Source organism: Bos indicus x Bos taurus, chromosome 10 (genome assembly GCF_003369695.1).
Source record: "Bos indicus x Bos taurus breed Angus x Brahman F1 hybrid chromosome 10, Bos_hybrid_MaternalHap_v2.0, whole genome shotgun sequence".
Taxonomy (NCBI): domain Eukaryota; kingdom Metazoa; phylum Chordata; class Mammalia; order Artiodactyla; family Bovidae; genus Bos; species Bos indicus x Bos taurus.
The window spans coordinates 97,412,071-97,430,947 of NC_040085.1; the positions used below are offsets into that span (position 1 = coordinate 97,412,071).

General features: G+C 42.8%; 1 protein-coding gene across 3 annotated transcripts in view; it reads right to left on the minus strand.

Moving 5' to 3' along the window:
* Window positions 1–7,050: 7,050 nt before the first annotated feature.
* Window positions 7,051–18,877, minus strand: part of LOC113899224 (TIR domain-containing adapter molecule 2) — a 44,239-nt gene continuing 32,412 nt past the window's right edge. For 2 of the 3 annotated variants that reach the window (XM_027552631.1, XM_027552630.1), the window contains exon 2: window positions 7,051–9,727. In XM_027552631.1, coding sequence (XP_027408432.1) covers window positions 8,974–9,672 — 699 coding nt within the window. In that variant the 5' untranslated portion in view covers window positions 9,673–9,727 and the 3' untranslated portion in view covers window positions 7,051–8,973. The remainder of the gene's footprint in view (window positions 9,728–18,877) is intronic. The other variant, XM_027552632.1, reaches the window with a different exon arrangement.

The window sequence follows — 18,877 nt, forward strand, 5'->3', positions numbered from 1 at the left end:
CAAGCAGTCCATCCTAAAGGAGATCAGTCCTGGATGTTCATTGGAAGGTCTGATGTTGAAGCTGAAACTCCAATACTTTGGCCACCTGATGCGAAGAGCTGACCCACTGGAAAAGACCCTGATGCTGGGAAAGATTGAGGGCAGAAGGAGAAGGGGACGACAGAGGATGAGATGGTTAGACTCAATGGACATGAATTTGAGCAAACTCTGGGAGATAGTTAAGCAGAGTGGAGCCTGCTATAGTTCACGGTGCAGACAGTCAGACACAACTTAGTAACTGAACACCACCAATTTGTCTCTATAGGCCACTATCTCATCAAAAGTGCAGCATTCTGTTTCATGGTATTAATAATTTTTCTAGGTCTGGAGGATCTGCTGGAGAAGGGATAGGCTACCCACTCCAGGATTCTTGGATTTTCCTGGTGGCTCAGATGGTGAAGAATCTGCCTGCGATATGGGAGACCTGGGTTTGATCCCTGGATTGGGAAGATCTCCTGGAGAAGGGAACAGCTACCCATTCCAGTATTCTGGCAGGGGGAATTAGTCCATGGGGTTGAAAAGAGTCTGACATGACTTCACGATTTTCACTTTTATAGTATGGTCTAAGCATTGCAAAAATAATTTCTGTTAGAACTAGGCCTTTATGAAACGCGTATGTGAATGTCCTCTATTTGTCTCCTTTAGTCAGTGTTTCATACATTGCTGAACCACCTTTTTGTTCTAAAGACACACACACAAAAACATAACTACATGTGTCCAAGAGCTTTGCGACACTAATTTTCCTTAAACAAATGTGATTCCCACTTATAGGGTCCCTCTCTTTTTTCTTTTTGGAAATTTATTTATTTTTTATTGGCCACATAGCAAGGTTTGCAGGATCTTACTTCACTGACCAGAAATCAAACCTGTGCCCCTTGCAGTGGAAGTACAGAGTCCTAACCACTGGAGTGCCTGGGAAGTCCCTCTCATTTTCTTTCTTCCCTCTAAATCAAAGCAGTATTTCATTTAACATATATAACATCTGCTGCTGCTGCTGCTGCTGAGTCGCTTCAGTCGTGTCCGACTCCTAGCGACCCCATGGACTGCAGCCTACCAGGCTCCTCTGTCCATGGGATTTTCCAGGCAAGAGTGCTGGAGTGGGGTGCCATTGCTTTCTCTGATATAACATCTAGCACAAGCAAAGAACGCAAACAAATCAAAGCAAAACCAAAGTCTAAAACAAACCTCAGGACAAAATTTCCATCCTAAAGACTGAAGACTGGAAACAGGAGCTAGACAGCAGCACAGTGGAGTTGGGACACGGATTCCCTGACTCCCAGTCAGGAGTTACTCATACCAGGCAAAGAAGACTAAAAATAGGGCCGGTTCACCATGTCATTTCTTGTTTTTACTTAGAAACTGTCATGATTTTCTCTTTGTACTAACTACCTCTCCTAAGATTCTCCACCTTGAGAAAACAGACAGATCCATTAAGAAGTCACATTATGGAGCCTAAAAATGACCAAGACTTGGAGCCAGACAGTGTGATAGTCCCAAGACTCCGTTAACTACCAGCCCCTGATCTTGGCTAATGACTTACGTCTCCAGCTTCAGTTTCCCAGAACTTGTACTGGACACAATCAGACCAACCATTTAGAAACAGGGGACCACTGGAGATAATGAAGGGTCTGACACAGTAGGTGATAAAAAATGAAACCTACTAGTACCGCCATATGATTGATTTCACTGATTTCCCTGTAGAGTCTTCCCCTTTCTTCATTCCTCAAATCTTTGCATGTGGAAGGAAATTCTCTAGCATTTAACATGACTGTAAGTATATGCTAACTTAAAAAATGATTATCAACTAATTCAAACACACACAAGGCCATGGAAAATAAAATAACCATCATCCATGTGTAACCCCATTAAATTTAGTGTCATCTCATACTGTATCAGACTATCTATATTATTCTACAGTTTACTGTACCCTCCTCAACATTAGGTTTTTGGGAGGTATCTATGTTGATATTTGTAGCTCTATTTTAAATGTGCTTTGCCAACAAAGGTCTGTCTAGTCAAGGCTATGGTTTCTCCTGTGGTCATGTATGGATGTGAGAGTTGGACTGTGAAGAAGGCTGAGCACCGAAGAACTGATGCTTTTGAACTGTGGTGTTGGAGAAGACTCTTGAGAGTCCCTTGGACTGCAAGGAGATCCAACCAGTCCATTCTGAAGATCAGCCCTGGGATTTCTTTGGAAGGAATGATGCTGAAGCTGAAACTCTAGTACTTTGGCTGCCTCATGTGAAGAGTTGACTCATTGGAAAAGACTCTGATGCTGGGAGGGATTGGGGGCAGGAGGAAAAGGGGACGACAGAGGATGAGATGGCTGGATGGCATCACTGACTCGATGGACGTGAGTCTGGGTGAACTCCGGGATTTGGTGATGGACAGCAAGGCCTGGCGTGCTGCGATTCATGGGGTCGCAGAGTCGGACATGACTGAGCAACTGATTTGATCTGATCTGATCTGATAGTATTCAACTGTATGAACCTCCCATCACATATTTCTGTGTTCTACTGAGGGACATTTAGATTATTTCCAATATGTATATATTTTTTACTATTCAAAGAATATTACAAGAGACATCTTTCTCATATGTGCATCTTTGGGTACTCGTGGGAACTTCTCTAGGGTACAAATATAGAAGAGGGATTGCTCAGTTTGCAAGATATGCGCACTTACAACATTATCGACTGCCAAATAGTATTCCAAGTCATCATAGAATTTTGTTATTGCTGCTTATGGGGTTTCATTTGCTCATTCTTTATTGAGCTATATTTTATATATCATAACATTTACCCATTTAAGGTGTACAATTCAAGTTTTTAGTATAGTTGCAAAATTGTACAACTATCACCCCAACATAACTCTAGATTTGTGTGACAGTGTTTTTATTTATAAATATACTTAAAACAACTGTAAAGTTGGTAATGTGTCTCAGTCAATGTAACCGCGGAAATCCCCTGGGAGAAGCTCGTTTGTAGAGACTTCCTTGTTTGAAACCTGTTTTTTGGAGGAGGTAACTGGAAGGCTGGAAGGAATATTTTCAATTAGATTACAAAACTGCTTAAAGGCAGGTTTTTGTTGTTTAAAAAAAAAAGCATTCCTATTTATTCACCTCAGAGTAAAATGACTCAGAACTGACTATTTGGAGAGACGGGAGGCATGATCTACCAAATAAAGGAGCTCTTTTCCCCCAGGACTATTCTCACTCCTGCCAGAAAGGGAGGGAGGTGTGAACCAGGGCAGAAGATGGAGTAAACCATGTGGAAGCTGGGACACTGGCAAAGAGAAGGGGGAACCAGAGTCTTTTATTTTTCTCCACAGGTTAACTTAGGTTTTCATTGAGTCATTTTTACACTCTTAAGGTATTAATTAATGGCACTTCCAAGTATTGTTTACTCCAACTCATACTTAATGTGTTAATTGACAATGCCGGTTGCCAAATATGACTTGGAATACAAATTTACATAAGAATATTGTTTTCATCCTTGGAATCTCCTGAGAAACATCAGTTCCATGGACAAAAACACTGGTTCTCCTGTATTCACTCCTTTTGGTCACTGCTTTAAAGATGTCGATATTCATTTTTACGGCTTTGCTTTTTCAGGTGCTTGGCAGCTCGCTGAACTTTCCTCCTCCCCTTCAGACCTTCCCCCGAGTACAGAGGGCACAGTCGTGTTCAGTGACAGCCCATCAGATGACAGGAGACCAGGAACCTAAGACTGTGATGAGGGGGAAAGGCCCAGACTCAGGGCTGACACCTCGGGCAGACACGCTAACGCTCACCTCACTAGCCACACAGGCCAGGGGTTTAGAAATGAGTGCACGGGATGAGAGGACCCAGGGAAGTTGTCTCTGTAACTATCTCTCTCCATCCTTACACCAGGAGGCCTGAGGCCCTGGCAGGAGGTTTGGGCCCACACCAAGGCTCCACTGAGGCTTTAAATTTGGGATCTGCAGAAGCGAAGGACCTGGGACTGAAGCGGAAAACAGCCCTGACCTGCACTGGAAGATTAAGTTCAGCAAGCAACCCTGAACTCAGGGCAAAAATCCAGTCAGGGAAGCTGAATAGCAGATGAGCACTCCTCTCAGGGGAAACAGTCTAAGCAGCTTCAAGCAGCCTGTATTCCCAGGCTAGGCAAAATGATTCAGCCAATCCTGAGCTCTAGAAGACGGCTGAGTTAAAGGGGTTACCCTGCTCCAATGCAAATATATGCAACATTTACCTACCTCTTCTGAGCCTGAGGAGCAACAACACACAACTGAAGGCCTCCCCTTCAGGGCCATTCCCCTGAACTGGCTTCAGAGCTGGCACGTCAAGACTCCACATTCCCACTTTCCCAGTCTATGGTCCAACCTCGTTGTTAGTCATGGGCCCTGCCCCCAGCCTCCTCCACACCCACACCCGTAATCTACGCATCGGCTGATTAGGACAGGCTTCTCAAAGATCAGAGCCTGGAAGGGAACAGAACTGCACATGGAAATAAGGCTCAGCATCTTGCTTCCTCTTTGTTTAAAACCTATTCCTTACAAGTTGCAAGGGTTCTAAGAACAAGGTTGTGGGTGATTATATTTGCCCTCTGCCCCTTCCCATGTTACAAAGTAAATGTGTATAGGCCACAATAGTTCCAGTAGGACAGAAGTGGTATGGTAAGTCATACATTGCTCACTACTTGAGAACCTCACATGTATTATTTAATTTAACCCCCAAAATAACCCTACCAGGGAGGCATTACCGTCTTCATTTTTGGATGAGAACAGCAAGACCCAGGAAGGTCACAATTTGTAGAGGACATAGGTCTGATTCAACCCCAGAGTTCACTGCAGCACTATTTACAATAGCCAAGACGTGGAAGCAACCTAGATGTCCACTGACAGATGAACAGATAAAGAAGTTGTGGTACATTTATACAATGGAATATTAGCCATTAAAAAGAACGACAAAATACCATTTGTAAGAACACGAATGGGCCTAGATATTACCATACTAAATGAAGTAAGCCAGACAAAGATAAATATCATATAATATTGCTTATCTGTGGAATCTAAGGGCTTCCCTGGTGGCTCAGTTGGTAAAGAATCTACCTGCAATGCAGGAGACCTGGGTGTGATCCCTGGGTTGGGAAGATTCCCCTGGAGAAGGCAAGGGCTACCCACTCCAGTATTCTGGCCTGGAAAAATAAATGCAAGTGAACTCATTTCCAAAAAAACCTCACTAGACACAGAAAACAAACATGGTCTGTTTTGAAATAGGAAAGTGGAATGGGGGAGAGAACTAGGAGGTTGGGATAAACAAATACACACTCTACATAAATCAGATAATCCACAAGGACCTGTTATATATAGCACAGGGAATTATACTCAGTATTTGTAAAAGGTATCTGTAAAGATGACAATGTAAATACTCAAATACCATAGAACTGAGAATAAAGATACACAGTAAACATTGGTGGTTCAGTGGCTAAGAATCCACTTTGCAATGCAGGGGACACCGGTTCAATCCCTAGTCCAGGAAGATCCTGCATGCTGCAGAGCAGCTGAGCCCATGTACAACTGCCGAGCCTGTCCTCTGGAGCCCACATGCAGCAAGTGCTGAGCCCTCACAAAGCAGTCGCTGAAGCCCGTGTGTCCACTGCCCGTGCTCTGCAAGAGAAGCCCTGCACTGAGAAGCCCACACAGTGACTAAGGCAGTAGCCCCTGCTCTCTGCAACTACAGAAAGCCTGTGTAGGACAATGAAGACCCAGCACAGCCAAAATAAAGAAATTAACTTAAAAGATACACAGTAAACAAACAAAACCCCAGGCAGTCTGACTCCACAGCAGTGTGGTGGCAGGAGGAGGTGATGGGCAGGGTCCACCCGGATGCAGGTGGAGAAAATTGTTAAATAATAATGAAACCAATTAGAAGTCAGATGACTTTTTATCATCACCATGTATAAACTATATTTTCAACAATGCAATGAAATATTTTTCCTCACTTGGGTGAAACCACTCCCACCGTCTGATTCAGCTGGATGCTCCAATGTCTGTGCCTGATAGGCAGCAATGGTACAACTCTTAAGGAAAACTCAGCTGGGACGCTGAGGATGGCAGAGCAAAATGATGGAAAGACCCTGGCTTTTAAAATATTATTGCAGTAAAATGCATATATAACTTACCATTTAAAGCATACAATTCAGTGGCATTAAATACACTCACAATGTTTGGCAACCATCACCACTGTCCATTTCCAGAACTTCATCATCCCAAACATAAAACTTTATACCCATAAAACCTGATTCCTGTTTTTTCCCTTTCCGTGGCCCCTAGTCACCTCTATTTTTCTCTATGACTTTGCTGCTCTAGGCACCTCATATAAGTGGAACCATACTCGTCCCTTTGTGTCTTTCTTCCTGTAGCTCTATGCTTTCAAGTTTCCATGTTATAGCATGTATCAGAATTTTATTTCTTTTTAAGGTGGCATAATACTCCACTGTATCTAAGAACTGGGTTTTTAATGACATCTTTGAGGCACATAAAGGGACCTCTTGCTAAATCAGACAGTAAGTCTACCTTACAGTGCAGGTCATACAGCATTGGCTTTTCTTTTCTCTTACAGCTGAAAGAATCCTGACACACACAGACACAACTCAGGTTCCCCTGTGGCTCCAGGGTGAGCAACAAGGCCCATAGACACTCAAAATGGATATTCTCCAGCATGTGGCAAAATTTTACCCAATTTCCCTGTGTGTAAGTCTGAATGTACATGCGTATACACACTCACATGAAAAAGGCCACAGCTTTACCTCTTTTTATCCTGTTATTTTGATAACCCCTTATTACAATTGTTAATTTCAACATAACCAGTTACTCAGTACTTAACATTTTTCTTCATCATAAAAAATGTATTTGACTCCAAATCAAGTGACGACATTGTGCCTGGTGATCTGTGGAGAAGTACAGGTTGACGCCTTTTTTTTAAAATACTTTTCTACAATCTTCACTGACACAGGAAATAATCAAGTTTAGTCAAGGTAAAGAATAAAAACATTTATTAAAACACACCATCCAGCATCAATTGCTCCAACTTTGGCAGGCAGGCAGGCAAGGGTGAGTGGTTAATGTTTCATTTGTATATGAAACTGGAGATGCAGGAAGCAGTATGGCAACAACAAAAAAAATGCTTATCATTAGAACTGAAAAAGAAAAGTGAGTAGTCAGCTACTATGACAGAAGGGAACTTTTAAGTCACCACGCAATGAGAAGAATCTTATCTTTAATAAGTACTAGTATCGGGGGAGGTCTGACTTACTTGCAAGATTATGAAACATGTTGGTTCATGACTGTGAAGAGGCGGACTGCAGAAAGCTGTGAGCAAACCCCAGTGTTAGCAAGGGGATATGGAGAAGTGGGGATAAAGAGAAATAAAAATAGGGCAGAATGTTTCTGCAGCAAAGGTCTCTAGAAAAAAAATTTTTTTAATTAAAAAAAATCTAAGCATGCATTGTAATATTTTTCTGTGACTGTAAGAGCATAATGGGTAGCATTAGAAATCAATTACGCTGTAAACATATACAACATCCTTTCATTGTGAGCATATATACGAAGCCTCCTGCATCTATTAAATTATATATTGCATCATAAAATTCTATCATTTGTTTGCTTGTTCCCTTTCCTGGTTCCTAGTTGTTCACATTCCGAGAGAGAAACAATGCCCTGTGCAGATTTATCAATCCAATCCTTTCTTTTCACAGATGAAGGAGGGTAGTAGCTTGCCCATGGTCACATTCCTCCTCAGTGAAAAAGACTGGAAAGAACCAGGTGCTCTGACACCCTATCGGGTGCTTGTCTCATTACAGCAGGACGGGACTCACTCTCTCCCATTCCTGGTCTGCACTTGATATAGTTCTCCGTCAATTTCAGCTGGGGCAGAAGGGCTGTGAAAGAAAGGAACTGGTCTGTTTGGAGGCTCTGATTCGCTATCACTGTGGGACAAGAAACCATAAAATGCATTTTCCACTTCAAGTCTGAAAGTAATCTACAACATACATACACACACACACACACACACACACACACACACACACACACACTCTCTCTCTCTCAGGCTACTGAGAAATATTTCCTTGATAAAGTACTGTGCGAGACAGGAATTTTTAACTGCTTGCAAAGGAGAGGTTATTGATTTTAAAGGAGAACATCTGGCCAAGGATACACACACCTTTCAGAAGCTCTTCAAACAAAGTTCTGGTCATAGCCGATGACCAACATAGAGAGCTTCTGGCTCCAGGGGTCATGTCCACACCAGGCACAGACTCCCTAACCACAGTACCAACAAATGTGGTGGGAACTGCCTGCAAATATGTACACTACAGCAGAAGGGGAAGGACATTTGACTGGATTCTTTTAAGGAGCCCCACCACTGCCGCATCTATTCTGGGTTTCACACTTATCAGCACTCAACATTCTCAACGTTCTAGCCTGGCTGTCCTCGTGTCTGGGTGACAACACCCGGAGTGCTTCATTACGACATTTGTGAGAGGTACCTCGAAAGGCAGGCTGGTCAGATGTCTCCAGGTCGTTTTTTTCTGTGTGTCCTTTGAGAACAAAATCAAAGGGTAATTAATTGCATTTTTAAAATGTCTGTAAGTTTTCGTCAAGTTCAATATAAGAAGATGAATTTAAAATATCCTTTGTAGTAATCATGAACCAGGAAAACTGAGAGGAAACAGAGCTCTTGAAACTCTAAAGAGTCCCAGTTTATGGAAACATCAGCAAATACCACAACTCTACGGACTGTCCTGCAGAAATTTATCTTTCTTGGGCTCCACAGGTTTCTGTAAGAGGCAGGTTCTCTTTCATTGAAACTTTTCCTAGGAACTTGTTTTCGCAAGTGAAGATAAATCCTTTGTTTTACAAAACAAGAGTCTGTCGTGTGTTGTGTGTGCTGTCTCAGGCAACAGATTGCCTTTGTACCGTATTTCTGGTCTCTTTCCATATAGCTTGCTGTATCCTGTACACAGACTCCTGAAAAATCCTTTCCACTTGGGTAGGGAAGCCACGACTTTCTTCCTCCAGGGCGTTGATGGTTCGTAGAGCAAAGGGAGTTCTCTCTCGGGGCAGGGGATTGTTCAGGGGCCGCATGGGGATGACGGAGTTGTATTTGTGCTGCCTGTTAACGGAGTTCATGAGGGACGAATAGAACTGGAACTTACACCAGGTGTCCCTTAAGAAGTTTTCAGTCAACAGTAAGATAGTCCAGGCAGACCCGTTGACAGCATCATCCAAGTTCTGTAAATGCTGTCTGCCACATGGCATCTCGGCAAAGATGATTCCAGGCTTGATGCCAAAATCGTTTTCCAGCAGGCTCTGGACTCGGAGGGCTTCACCTGTGTCTTCTTCAGCGTGCAGTATCACAAATTTGAGGAACACCTCTTCTTCTGTGTCCTCTTCTGGTCTCTCCTCCACTCCCTCCTGCTCCTCTGCTGGCATCTCTGCGGTACTGCTGCACACAGCATCACCATGCAGGGAGATTTCTTCAGATTGCTTGGAATCTGACATGTGATGGCTTTGACTAGTATCCACACTCTGGCTTTTACCCCAAGGCACAGAAAGATGACAGGGATCCATTTTAGACTTTCCGATACCCATTATAAAGATCCGAGTCAGAAGAGGAAAGCTTTATTTCTCAGCATTTCATTTCGTTCTAAAAGGAGAAATAACAAAGCAGAAGTATAATGTAAACTCAATCAAAACATTAAAAGTGGAAAATTTCATTCAACCTGAAAAACCTCAGGATTCTAATATAACATTCTTGAAGAAAGAAGTGCCAAAGAGATCACTGGGAAATTAAATCACTTGTCTTTTTTGAGCTTCACAAGGGCTACGACAGGTAGTCAAGGCTAAGTTAAAGAGGGCCCAGTTTAATACAACAGGAGACATTTGGAAATTTTAAATGGTACTATATTCATGCTATAAACTTCCATATTATAATAAATTACTTTGGTATTTAGTGAAAAGATACCCTATCAACTCTAACCATATGGAGTATAAATCCAACTTCTTTATTCTAACAAATTATTGTGTAGACTAGAAAGAGCAAAACCTAAAGAAACAGAATATTTCAATATTCAAAATTTATTTTTATATCAAACACAAATACAAAACAATACAAATATCCTAAAGATGGCTAGCAGGTAGCTCTACTGACTCAGAATAAAGAGAAGATCTGAAATGTCAAACGACACACCAGGATTCACTGGGTTAGAGTCTTTTTTTTTGTCTACAGTCAGGCTACATTATTATGGGGCTGGTAGAGAACTATAGTAAGGATTGTGAAAAGTAAGGAATATCTTTTTCCAGTTAATCCTGAGAACACTTAAGAAAACATATTTATTCACCTATGGAGAAATTAACATCTTGGTGTGGAAGTGAAATCTGGAAACAAAGCCTTGTAGTTTTCATCAGTGAAATTAACAAATAATCATTATAGTCTATACTTGTTCTTTTATTTAAAAAATTCTAAATTCAGATGGAAGAATTAGATCAGCTGTGAAAGGGACTCCATGTGAGCCTAATTTAAATAAATATTCAGATAATGTTCACAGTGTTGCTAATGTAATTCTCAAAATAGGCAGTTTCAAGGGGGATTCTTTTATAAAAAGACAGAAAATTTAGAATAAATATAAATTCCATGTTTTCAAAATATGGGCCCATAAGCTATATTCCAAGCATTTTTATTTATTGTTCATGGGCAAAAACCAGAGTTCAAGAAGAAATGAGAATTTGATTCATAATGTCCTAAGTAACATGTAGTTTACATATGCCAAAATAATTCAGGTTCAGAAGAAACCATGTAGCAAAACTGGTGAAAAATGTTAAGGGAAGAAAAAATAAGAGAATTTTCTTCCTAATGTACTTAAGGAGGGAAAGGTTTGCTACTGTCTCTGAATAGTGAAGGAACTGCTGGCTGCCACCTGTCATCCATTCTGTCTGAACGCCAGGTTTGGATCCACAGTATACCATGCCAGCCACCAAGTGGCGGTCCAAGGCATGACAGCCCTCCAATGCTACATACATACATCCCAAATAATAAACCTGAATGAATTCAGACTCTCTTCTTTGGTTAGGATTTATTGCTGACTTTGTTATTGTATCATGAGAAAATTTTACTATGCAAAATTGCAGAAAGAAGCTTCCCCTGCATTAAAAATAAGTTAAACTATTCAATCTATTAAAGTGTCAGTTAAAATAATCTTCACTTACTCATTAAGATAGGTTTTTAAACCAACTTAACTTCATTATCTTATACACTAGTTGCTGCAGATGAGGGCATGTGAAATAAGATGGCAGATTTTCCTAAGAAGTGTCAAAAACCTCTAGGGAAAATGGTGTGTCAAGTTAGATTGTGAAATTTTTGAAATAAAAAATAAACAGGTGGTGCTAATGGTAAAGAACTTGCCTGCCAATGCTGGAGACATGAGAGACATGAGTTCAATCCCTGGGACGGGAAGATCCTCTGGAGAAGGGAATGGCAACCCACTCCAGTATTCTTGCATAAAAAATCCCATGGACAGAGGAGCCTCGTGGGCTCCTCCATGGGATCACAGAGACGGACATGACTAAAGTGACTTAGCACACACGCAAAAAACAAAAGGAAAAAATTACACTATGGATAAGAATTACAATTTCATGTCTCATTTTTCTTAAATGCTGGTTGGCAGAAAAGAGCAAAACACTCCAGAAATCTATGATGTGCTGTTCCACCTTCCAAGCACTGCTGCCCACCTTCACCTGAAGCAGACCAGCAAGAAGCAAGTCAGTGACAATGTCTGAAAACTTCTTCTAATTTGGGGAGGGAGAAGGAAATGACAACCCACTCCAGTACTCTTGCCTGGAAAATTCCATGGACAGAGGAGCCTGGTAGGCTACAGTCAATGGGGCTGCAAAGAGTCGGACACAGCTGAGCGACTTCACTTAAAGTAAGGAGGCAGCCAAGAGGCAAAGAGGCAGGAAGTTTTTCTGTGCTGGAGATCTGTCTTTCCCATCGCCACGTGATCCAGAGATGGAGAAGTGGTCCAGATTCATCACAGGGGTTCTCCAGGCTGCAAGGTGGGGGGCAGAGCCTGACCGTGCTCACCCTGAGCTAATTAACTCCATCAACAAAAAGAACAGAAGGCAGGCAGGGAATGTGGAAAGAACAGGGAAGGAAAGAAGGCTGGCGGAGAGAATCCTGCAAAGCCTTGTCAGCATCTTCCTCCCCCATCACAGCCAGCCAGCACCAGGGTTCAGACATTCAGGTTTCTGCTCCTTCCCCTCAATTCAGTGGGAGGACAGTGAAGGTGCCGCTGGGGAAAGGCACACAGGATTGCTTACAGGAATAAAAATGTGTGTGTACACATTTTTGTGTGTTTATACATCTTTAATTTACTTCTTTGGAAAGGCACGTTTTGAAAATATTTGTATTGAAAAGTCTCACTACCATCCTTATCTTCCCCATTCATCCTGTTACCCCCATTATACATATATCTATATATTTCTTTCCTTATTTAAGAAAGGATCGTTGCATATATACATATACACTGCCAGAGTAATAGATAGACAGGCGACTGCTTTTTCCCTTAATAACTTCAGAGCCTTCTATATCAGCATACAGAGAAACTCCACATAATCTCCCAACATGTGAATGTACCCTAACTGTCCCCTGTTCTTGACTATGTGATTTGTTTCCAGTCTATAACTATTATGAAAATGCTGCAATGAATAACTTTGTACAAGTGCCACTTCATTCACATGCAAGGTCATCTGGAGAATAATGAGCCCAAATGGGATGTCTATATCAAAGGACAAATGTGTTTGTCACAGTGACAGATTTGGCCAAACTGCTCTCTGTAAACGGAAAAGGCAATGGCACCCCACTCCAGTACTCTTCCCTGGAAAATCCCATGGACGGAGGAGCCTGGTGGGCTGCAGTCCATGGGGTTGCTAAGAGTTGGACACGACTGAGTGATTTCACTTTCACTTTTCACTTTCATGCACTGGAGAAGGAAATGGCAACCCACTCCAGTGTTTTTGCCTGGAGAATCCCAGGGACTGGGAGCCTGGTGGGCTGCCGTCTATGGGGTCGCACAGAGTCAGACACGACTTAAGTGACTTAGCAGCAGCAGCTCTCTGTAAGACTGAACATTTTTTTGTTTTGTTTTGCTTTTAACTTGACAGAGTGACACACCCACCTCCATCCCATGCCCCAGTAAAGATCTAAGACCAAAACGACCAATTACTATTGACCACAGCCCAATGGAGCTAATCACCAGGGCAACAGAAACGTGGAAAGATACAACGTAACAGAATGGAGCCCTTATACTGAAGTTCTGTAGGGAAGAGCAACACGGTGAGGATCAGGAGACTCAGGCAAAAGCAGGTGCCAATGGAACCCCCCACATTTAACAGGAGTAAGACGAAAAGAACTGAATGGCATCTATGCATACTTGGCAAGTGTGCAAAAATATTACAGGAAGTAAGAAAGAACACAGAGAAGAATCATAGTAGGCAACAGTCAAATACAAATTTCCATTCTCATGAAGATTACGTGCTCTGGAATCAGACTGCATGAACATAAATCCCAGCCCTACTATAAAAAAACAATTGCAAGACTTTGTACAAGTTACCGTACGTGTATCTCTGTGCTTTGATCTCATTGTGCATTAAATGGTGATAATTATAATCCTACCTTTAAGGTTTTCAGCAAGATCAAATGGCTTAGAAGAGTGCTCCATACATTTAGCTGTTAATTTTGTTATTAAATACATAACAAAGAAGCTGAAGAACACTTTACAGTTTTACTTTAGTAGCAGAATGCAGAACTAAGCCGTGTGCATCCAGAGGGGTGAGTGGCTGCGGCAGAGGATGCCAGAACTTCCCTCTGACTATTTCATTATTCTCAGGAAAAGAGGAAGCAAAACTCCTTCCTTAGGACTGCCCCAAACCTCAGTCTGTAGCATAAACAAAACTTAAATGATAGAGGATGGAACCTGTTGGGGTGAGACTACGGTGTCCCCAAGGTTATTCTTCTTCTTTATGCTTGTGCGTGCTAAATCACTTTAGTTGTGTCTGACTCTCTGCGCCCGCCAGGCTCCTGTGTCCATGGGATTCTCCAGGCAAGAATACTGGAGTGGATTGCCATTCCGTCCTCCAGGGGATCTTTTGGACCCAGGGACTGAACTGGCGTGTTGACTAGTCCCCAGGTGCCCCCAGCAGAAGCCTTCTGTGGTTGCAGGAGGGTCAGGGCAGCACCCAGGGGGTCCTATCCCAACCACAGCCTCTCTTCCTGCAGAAACTTCCCAGGAGGTTCCTTGGGGTGGTTACAGCCAGCCCTCTCTGCCCTGGCCATAACTCAAAACTGAAACATCAGTGTGAATTTCTTGTTCACACAAAGTTTACTTTCCTCACCTAGACCTTTGCGACAGTTAATTGTATGTGTCAGCTGGGCAAGGCTACAGTGCCTAGTTGTTTGGTCAAACGTCAGTCCAGATGTCATCCTACAGGTATTTTTAGATGAGACTGACATTTAAAGCAGTAAACTTTAACTGTAAAAACATTGAGTCACTGTGCTGTCTGGCTGAATCTAATATAAGGTTGTAAATCAACTGTATCTTAAATTTAAAATGTAAATGAATAACGCAGTAGACTCTGAGTAAAGCAGATTACTCTCCATAGTGTGGGTGAGACTTAGCCAAAAAATGAAGGCCTTAAGAGCAATACTGAGGTTTCCCCAAGGAATTCTGCTTTGGGAAGGCAACAGAGAAATTCCACCTGAACTCCCAGCCTTCATATGCAAAACTGCAAAGTCAACTCCGATCTGAGTGTCCAGCCCTGCCAGTCACAAGAGCCAGTTTCTTACAGTGAACCTCCCACCCTTCCTGCCTCTCCCCCTATGAAACCTACTGGTCCTGTTTTGCTGAAAAACCCAACTGTAACCCTCCATAAAAGTTTGTTGCCCTCAGAATTAAGAGTTACTGTTTGCTATTTTAAAAACATTTTGACAACTTTGGAAGAGAGACTCCCAAACAACAGGAAGTGAAACAATGACCAGTAATAATTTGATAATAAAATACATATTCATCCACAATTTTCAACCTGTCCTTGTGTTTACCACTGAAAATGCTTATGTGTTTAAATCACTGCCTCTGAAATTTAATACATTTAATGAACATTTAGGCATCTAGTATACTTGGCTCCTTCAGCCCTGGAGAAACTTTCAGTTGTTTTTCCTATCTGAATAGCACCATCTTGTGGCAAATACGTACAAAATTAGTTTCTTTGCTTAATTAACAGGCTTTATCATTATTAATAAATGTAAATGTTGCTGAGAAGGAAATGGCAACCCATTCCAGTGTTCTTGCCTGGAGAATCCCAGGGACGGGGGAGCTTCCATCTATGGGGTCGCACAGAGTCAGACACGACTGAAGCGACTTAGCAGCAGCAGCAGCTGAAAACCTACTCTGCACCAAGCCCTGCTGTGTTTTAGGGAAGTGGAGCCAGGATACGGAGACAGGACTCACTGCACCGGTGCTCCCGTCAGGTAACAGGTGTTCCGGAGCACTCAGGATGGACACTGCAGCAGGGAGCACTCGCATCAGGAAGGCCGAGAAGGGACGGTTTCAGGCAGTGGGAGCAGCATTTGCAAAGACACTTGAGGCACCAGAGGGCACAGCGTGTTAGGATGGCTTTGCACCTGGTGTTTAGAAGCCTCAAGTCCATATGCAGGGATGGGAGGGGGACAGGATAGTGTTAGACATCAGGGCAGACAGACAGCAGGATTGGAGAGAGTAAGGAACCTAGAATATTCGGCTCAGGACTTTGAACTTGATCCTGTGGGCAGACAGAGAGCCGCTGGCAGGTGTTAAGTAGGGGAGTGAGATGATCTGACTTGTTTTAGACAGGTTAAGATAGTTGGAGTAAGGAGATGAAGCCTGAGGGCCGTGAGGCTGTGGACAGGAAGAGTAATCAGATGAGAGGCTGCTGCAATAACCTAGGTGAGAAAGCAGAGCCCTCAACCAAGTGACAGCGAAGGCAAAAATGTGCAGGAGAGAGGAAAGCTTAGCTAAGAAGGACAGGAGAAGTCAACAGCTACAAATGAAGACGATGTCATTAAGAGGAGGGAAACTCGGAATGCCTGGAAATAGAGGGAACTGGCTGGTAGAGAGAAAGAGGATGAAGAAGTGTGTGGGGACTTCTCAGGGCTGAGCTGTTTTCCTCTTGGTCACTGGGCAGCCCTGTCTCTCTCCTACTCCCCTTTGCCCTGTGAGGAGGAGGACAGCCACCAAATTCTTCAGGGCGTTAGGTCTCAGGGTAATGTCTGTGATGAACACTGCAGATGGTGTGGTGGCCTGTGGGACTCTGGGATTTGGCATCTTGGGAGAAAGTGAGCACAGTTGGTTTTTAGGAGGCATGGCTGCATTGTATCGGAAGAGAGCGCCCTGCTCCTGCGGTCCTGGTCTGGAGGTTTAAGAATGGAAAGAAGGCAAGGTATGGATGTTAAGTAGCCAAACGGGCATTCTGTAGCAGGTACAGCAGACGGGCTCAACCAAATTTATGCCAACTTCCTTTTAGTGAACCTTCCCGTACTACAAGTACTAAAAGCTGTATTTCCCAGACTTCCTTAAAGCTAGGGTACTGGGTGTAACTTATGTTCTGCCAACATGTCTGAGTTAAATATGAAGGGAGGCAGAGCATGAAGCAATGTTTTGCAGAGCTGCTGTGATTCAGGAGCTGGCAGCATGCTGAGCTGCAGGAGGGTTCACGGTTTTGGCAAAAGTCCCTGCTCCACTAGACCAGTTCTGCAGGTGATGTTCCGAGGTGTTTCCAGAAACTCAACCTGGAGCCTAGCTCTTCGCCTCGCCCAATGATAGTGTACATTTTGTAATATCCGCCACTATATACCTTTCTGCTTAAACTAGCTTGAGTAGATTCTGTTTTCTGCAACTAAACTGTAATTGATACAGCATCCAAATCCAGGCCAGGGAACTACAGCAAGTCAGCAGCAAAACACAGCACTGCCATCTGTTTTTGTATGTTTCACTGGAAGACAGCCACACCATTCATTCCTGTATTGTCTATGGCAAATTTCACGCTAAAGAGGCAGAGGTGAGCAATTCTAGTGGGAGCCGGATGGCCCAGATGGCCCAGGATATTTATTGCCAGGACATGACAGAACAGACCTGTGCTGGTTAAGATGAGGAACATGCAGACTTTTACGTCAGACCCACACCCTGAAAATATTTTAAAATCCCCACTATGGTGATCAATATGTTCAGGAATAGAATGGGTAGAATTTGAATCCACCTGATCTTACATTTATAACATTTACTGAAGGTCAGTTTAGTTCAGTTATCAGTCGTGTCCGACTCTTTGTGACCCCATGAACTGCAGCACGCTAGACTTCCCCATCCATCACCAACTCCCAAAGCTTACTCAAACTCATGTCCATTGAGTTGCTGATGCCATCCAACCATCTCATCTTCTGTCATGCCCTTCTCCTCCTGCCTTCAATCTTTCCTAGCATCAGGGTCTTTTCCAATGAGTCAGCTCTTCACATCAGGTGGCCAAAGTATTGGAGTTTCAGCTTCAGCATCAGTCCTTCCAATAAATATTCAGGACTGATTTCCTTTAGGATGGACTGGTTGGATCTCCTTGCAGTCCAAGGGACTCTCAAGAGTCTTCTCCAACACCACAATTCAAAAGCACCAATTCTTCGGTGCTCAGCTTTCCTTATATTCCAACTCTCACACCCATACATGACTACTGGAAAAACCATAGCTTTGACTAGATGGACCTTTGTGGGCAAAGTAATGTCTCTGCTTTTTAACATGCTGTCTAGGTTGGTCATAATTTTTCTTCCCAGGAGTGTGTGTCTTTTAATTTCATGGCTTCAGTCACCATCTGCAGTGATTCTGGGGCCCAAGAAAATAAAGTCTGTCACTGTTTTCACTGTTTCTCCATCTATTATGCCACAGTGATGGGACCAGATGCCATGATCGTAGTTTTCTGAATATTGAGTTTTAAGCCAACTTTTTCACTCTCCTCTTTTACTTTCATCAAGAGGCTCTTTAGTTCTTCACTTTCTGCCATAAGGGCGGTGTATCTGCATATTTGAGGTTATTGATATTTCTCCCAGAAGTCTTGATTCCAGCTTGTGCTTCTTCCAGCCTAGCGTTTCTCATGATGTACTCTGTATACAAGTTAAACAAGCAGGGTGAAAATATACAGCCTTGACGTACTCCTTTCCCTATCTGGAACCAGTCTGTTGTTCCATGTCCAGTTCTAACTGTTGCTTCCTGACCTGTATACAGATTTCTTAAGAGGCAGGTCAGGTGGTCTGGTATTCCCATCTCTTTAAGAATTTCCCAGAGTTTGTTGTGGTCCACACAATCAAAGGCTTTGGTATAGTCAATAAAGCAGAGGTAGATGTTTTTCTGGAACTCTCTTGCTTTTTCGATGATTCAGCAGATGTTGGCAATTTGATTTCTGGTTCCTCTGCCTTTTTTAAATCCAGTTTGAACATCTGGAAGTTTACGGTTCACATACTCTTGAAGCCTGGCTTGGAGAATTTTGAGCATTACTTTACGAGAATGTGAGATGAGTGCAATTGTGTAGTAGTTAGAGCATTCTTTGGCACTGACTTTCTTTGGGATTGGAATGAAAACTGACCTTTTCCAGTCCTGTGGCCACTGCTGAGTTTTCCAAATTTGCTGGCATATTGAGTGCAGCACTTTCACAGCATCACCTTTGAGGATTTGAAATATCTCAACTGGAATTCCATCACCTCCACTAACTTTGTTCACAGTGATGCTTCCTC